Source organism: Leptinotarsa decemlineata, unplaced genomic scaffold (assembly GCF_025532065.1).
Source record: "Leptinotarsa decemlineata unplaced genomic scaffold, Ldec_3_MD MMD2_tig00004307_RagTag_RagTag, whole genome shotgun sequence".
Taxonomy (NCBI): domain Eukaryota; kingdom Metazoa; phylum Arthropoda; class Insecta; order Coleoptera; family Chrysomelidae; genus Leptinotarsa; species Leptinotarsa decemlineata.
This window is the reverse complement of record NW_027412606.1, coordinates 11,439,688-11,445,687: the sequence shown is the minus strand read 5'-3', so window position 1 is coordinate 11,445,687 and position 6,000 is coordinate 11,439,688. Positions and strand designations below refer to the sequence as shown.

The 6,000-nt window shown below is 32.1% G+C and overlaps 1 protein-coding gene across 2 annotated transcripts in view; it reads right to left on the bottom strand.

Annotated features, from left to right (window-relative positions):
• Window positions 1–883: 883 nt before the first annotated feature.
• The window catches only part of magu (SPARC related modular calcium binding-like protein magu), a 76,604-nt gene continuing 71,487 nt past the window's right edge, over window positions 884–6,000 (bottom strand). For both annotated transcript variants that reach the window (XM_074178979.1, XM_074178980.1), the window contains exon 9: window positions 884–1,871. In XM_074178979.1, coding sequence (XP_074035080.1) covers window positions 1,798–1,871 — 74 coding nt within the window. In that variant the 3' untranslated portion in view covers window positions 884–1,797. The remainder of the gene's footprint in view (window positions 1,872–6,000) is intronic.

Below are 6,000 nucleotides of genomic sequence, written 5' to 3'. Positions count from 1 at the left end.
CGTAAGGATGTTACAAAATTTTTAAACGGTTTTCAAGAGGTAATCAGTTATTTCATATAATCATTGGAATTTAAAAGTTCAAATGGTAATTACATCATGAAAAACATTTCTATGTGTCGAAATAATCCATATTTTCACAGGTTTCTTATACAAAATTTAGGATTTTATTTCTTAAATATTATTGGGAGTTTTATCATATAAATGAGGAAGTGAGTATTCATAATTTCTTTGACATATTCATTCATTACAGTTACAATTTTGTTTCACTTCCTGTATTTTATGTTTGTGGTTCTAATATTATAAATTAAATCCTATCCATCTAAATTGAACAAGCTCATGTTGTAAAGTTTCCATGTTACTGCTAATATTATTATATCTAAATCAAATCATCTTTAATAAATTGAAAAGGTATAGGAGGAGAAAGGAGGGTATAGAAAGATTCCCACATTTTTGGATCAAGATGGAGAAGTAGATAGGGAAAACTTTTCTTTCCCAACAAATTATCCTTCAAACTGATTCAGAAATGATTTACATTCATCCATATTTGTTTTCAATACTTCTGATATTTAAATGGAAAACTATATTTTTTCAAAATATTCAGTTAGTCCCTGTTGTCTAGAGTTTGCTTTATTTACAGCTACAATCACATATTCAAATCTTAGATGATCAAATATAAAAACAACTAATAAACTGCGTGTTGAGTGTTTCACTCCATCTTATTTACCAAAACTGTTTGCGAGGAATTTAAAAATTGAACTTGAATAATTTGTGAGCCCATGAATACAGAAATGACACCTACACTTCAGAGCAATAATATAGTTCATCAAAACATTACCTTATCTTTCTTTTGTAATGTATTTTCAGAAATGTCAACTGCAACAAATCAATGAAAATCTATTTTATTTTCATATATACAGTAAACTTAATTTCACAACAGTCATATAGTGTTTTCGACAGGTGGTTAAAGCAGAACATTACAATGATAATTATTTAATACTATTCATACATCCATGCTCTATATTGAAGACCCTCCTTTATATTTTTTCAGTGACTTGAATTTATTATGTGTTGGTCCTCCAAAAACTCACTTAAATTCACTAGTGCAATGAAAACAAATGTGAACAGTTTGACTAGAACAAATATGTGATGAACTTTGAAGGTATCCAAATGAATTCATTGATGCCTAATATAAATTCATAACCAACCAAAATGAAATGTGCTTCAAATAGACCAATCAATGAATACATTAGTGAATTGTGAGTATTAGACATCATTGAATTTACTTACTTGTTTTAAGTAAGTTAGGATAGAACAAGCCTTAAAAATTAATAGTAAATAAACTTAATGAGTGCAATTTCTTCTAGATAAATTCAATATCATTTAGCTTTTGTAGAACACAACTCAAGAAGGATTGATTTTATTGGTTAAACAAAATATCTGTGCTCATTTTCAAGAGGTTCGATCCGACTTGAGTATATAATTTGTAAAATACTAAAAATTAAATAATGGCAAGTACTTTTGAGCTTAAACGTTGTGAACTTTACTTTCACCACCTTTATGATTGAAAACTGGGAACGCCTGCGAACAATTTATGTCATTTATGTGAAATTGCATAGCCAACAACTAACATTTAATCTCCATCATATTGTTTATTTGTCTGTATGTATATGCAAATTGCTCTTATAGGTGAACATATGAAGACAAGCTGTGTACTAATGTAGACCAGTCCCGTGATTGCATCCTTGCAACCATCATATCATAGCACCACTTCAGAAGCAGAACATAAATAATCTCTTCTCAATCATCCTTCAGCATACTGAGAGGGTTAGTTTTACCTGCCCTCGATGAGAGTGATGGAATTGAATCCATACCTGAAACAATTATAATTTCATATGAAATGTTAGAACTGGAACTTCTGGCGTATATAATACAATATGTTTATTTGACAATTGCGGCATTTAGACCACATGCCAGGTTACGTTATCTACTTTCTTTTAGTCAAAGATAAAAAGGACAAGATGGAGAAATCTGGAGTTTATAAAATTAATGTAATATAAATAATATAAGTAATATAAATGTAATAGTGTTTACATGGGACAATGTTGGCGAAATTTCTCAAGAAGGTATGCTGAACATGAAAGGTCCTTCAGACTAGGTAAAAATGTTTTGAAGTTTTCAAACCATTCCCGAATCTATACCATAGGAAAATTTTGCACTCTGCAGGAAAAGGTTGGAAACCCAATTATTTGGAATCCTTAGTGAAGTCATTAAGGGCCGTCTGGCGTATATATGTATATTCTATTCTATACGCCTCTGGCGTAGAATAGAATAGAATATGTTTATTTCATCACACTGACTACAAAATTTACAATAGTGACAAGTCAAACTGACAAACAAGAATAACAATAATTCAACAATAGTTGTTGTTATACACGCTGATTACTTCTAAAACAATTATTATGGAAATAAAAAAAATGTAACATATAAAAATATTAATGTCTCACAATTCAAATATTTGTCAATGGAGTAGAAACAGTGCCTTAATAGTGAGTGCTTAACTCTAGCCTTGAAACAGTTATAACTCAGACCGGTAATGTCTGTTGGTATTTTATTGTATGAATGTAAGTTGAGTGAATTTCGAACTGATAGATCCAGTCTATAAAATTGAGGGCTCACGTGTACACCTCTTCGAGTAGGGTAATTATGAAAGTCAGCATTTGTAAGGTACTTAGTATTATTTTTGTGAATCTCTAAAATGTTATAAGAGTATGAAAATACATGGCAACGGTAGAATTTTGAGTTTTTTAAATTGAGGACGACAGTGGTCTCTGTAAAAAACATTGGCTATAATCCGGATTGCTTTTTTGCACACGAAAGGCTTCAATTGTCCGTGAAGACTGACTCCATATATATGCCATATGTTAGGTGGTTGTTAAAAAGAAAAGGATGTCTGTAATACCAGACTTTGACTAAGACACATTTTCAGCTGTCTTAGTAAGAACAGTTGTGTAGAAAGTTTTTTGCACAGACCAGCAACATGTGCTTCCCGATTTAACATGTCATCAATTTTAAACCCCAAGAAATCTACATGTTGCTTCTTTGTTAGTTGTCTATTTGATAATATTATAATTTTCTGTGTCTTATCCCTGTTTAGTTTGAGATAATTTGAAGTAAATCAAGATTCAGCATCATTATCTGTTCTAGAACATAGGTCTATTAAGTCGTTAACATTTGAGTCTGCTTCTACCGTTGATACATCATTTGCATAGCAAAAAGATAGGCTTGGGAGTAAGAAATTAAAAATATCATCAATATATACCACAAAAAGAGTTGGTCCCAGTATGGACCCTTGTGGTACACCGTGAAAAATGTATCTACATATGCTAGATATTCCAGATGTATAAACAACTTGTTTTCTCCCACATAAGTAGGTTTTCATTAGCTCTAAATCTCTGCCACGTATCCCATTATATTCCAATTTACTTAGTAGGAGCTCATGATTTACACTGTCAATAGCCTAACTTAGATCACATAGAGTTAGAGCAGACACTAGCCCCTTTTCAATATTCACTATTATTGTATAGCCTTCACAGCTTGGGTTCTCGATTTGTTAGACCTAATTCCAAATTGAAATTTTTTAAATACTGAATAAGTTTAAAAAGAAAATTAGGAGATTAAGCGATCTTTAATTAGTATCCCAAAAATTTTACCAAAGATAGGAATGATAGATATGATTCTATAGTTATCTGGAATATTTGGATCACCCTTTTCGAATATGGGAATAACTTTACTTGTTTTGAAGATGTCTGGAAATAGTCCTTCACAGAGACGACGGTTGAAAAGAACAGTCAATGAACCAGAGACAAGGTGTAGGGTTTCTTTAATCATTCTTCTGTTTAAGTTGTATATGTCCAAGCAAGCAGAGTTTCTTAATTTAATTATTTCTTGTCTAACTTCAACCTCGGTAACTGGACTATGGAATATAGAAGTACTAGATTTGGGGAGTGTAAAACGGTAAGTTAGAGCATTAATGTTGTAGGAAGGTAGATATTTTACAGTTTGTTCAGCTATATTTGTGAAAAAGTTGTGAAAAATCCAAAACGAGGACTGTTACCAAACATCGGAACTTTCATTTTCTCGACGCGCGTTTCACCAACCGAAATGGTGTCTTCAGGAGATGAAGTAGACTAGATCCTAACTTTAACCTGGTCTCTATTCATATCTAATAGGGTACACTTTCAATTTTTCGATAATTTCGAGTAGAAATTCGAGGCAACTTTTTTAGTGAAAGTCTCCATTGATTTTAACAGAGCGATTCATGTCTGTGAAAGAGGTAACCAACCGCATATTCCAAATTTGCAATTACTCCTATAAGGTAAAAACTTTTCACATATAGTCAATGAGCATACTTGAAGACGCTATAAATCAAATCATCTGAAAGAACAATTCGTTCAGGCCAGTCTCAACTCCTTAGGTAGGTTAATGGACTAACACCCAATGACTATATGTGAGAACTTTTCTTTCCCTGTACGAGGAATTGGGCAAATTTCGGATATGCAGTTGGTTACCTCGTTCACAGCAACACATTTAAAATATAGAAGACCTGAAAAATCAGCAGTCGCCCATCATATTTTGCAACAAAACCATTCCATAGACTTCAGTTCATTAAGATTAGTTAGACAAGTTAACAACAACAGGCATCTAGATGCCTATGAGAGTGTAGAAATAAGCAAACATAATATTATGAATAACGATGGTGGACCAATACCTAATAGTATACTATATAGCTTCTTAAAATCAAATTTTATTTATTAGATGTACCTGACTGTTACATAAGGACACATTGTAAAATTAAATTTAAGACAAGTAGATAATGCAATATTGTGAAATTAATTTTACATAGCTTATAATATTTCAATCATTAGATTCACTTAACTATTACATAAGGACACATTGTAAAATGAATTTAAGACTAGTAGATAAGGCAATATGTGAATTTAATTTTATATAGCTTAGAATATTTCAATTGTTAGATTTACTTGACTATTACACAAGGACACATTGTAAAATGTATTTAAGACACTCAATACGCAGGTACCTAGCACAGGTAGATACCTGTATCTATGTATGGTATACCTGTATGGTATACATAAGGATAGCTTTATAAGTATGACTAGTTTAATCTTTCTCTTGAAGATGATCACTTGATGATCGAAACACGTGCCGAGGTGTTAAAATAACGATTTGGTGTTGGCATAAAACTCCAGCAATATTTGAAACAAAGTCCTCTACCTTACATTTCTTTGTGTCAAAAATCGCGAATACACCATCTACATATCGAATTCAAGTGGGAAATCCAACTCCTCTTTTGCTTTCAATTCAAATTTGCTCATGAACAGATAAGCTCCAAAAGGGAACAGGGGATTTTCTATTGCCGTGCCTTCATCCTCTTCATAAGCTGATTTGAATTTGACACAAAATGGTAGTTAGATTCCTTTCCATGGATTTGAAGACATGAGAACTATGAACAGTAACAAAGGCCACATTCCAAACAGCTTATTTTTCACCTTTTGCTCATGAACAGATAAGCTCCAAAAGGGGACAGGGGATTTTCTATTGCCGTGCCTTCATCCTCTTCATAAGCTGATTTGAATTTGACACAAAATGGTAGTTAGATTTCTTTCCATGGATTTGAAGACATGAGGACTATGAACAGTAACAAAGGCCACATTCCAAACAGCCTATTTTTCACCTTTATATGAATCGCTCTGTAATAATTAGCTATTGTATTGTATACAACAAAAAATAAGAAATAATGATCTTGTTTTCACGAAAGCTGATAAATCAAATGCCATAGTTATCCTTGAACGAGAAGCTTATGTTCAGAAAATTGAGTCAGTCATTCGAGATGAAAACCTTACTGTCATCAAGAAAGATCCAACGAAAAATAGTCAAAATGAACTGAAAAATTTCCTCTTGGATACTTAAATCATTTTCACA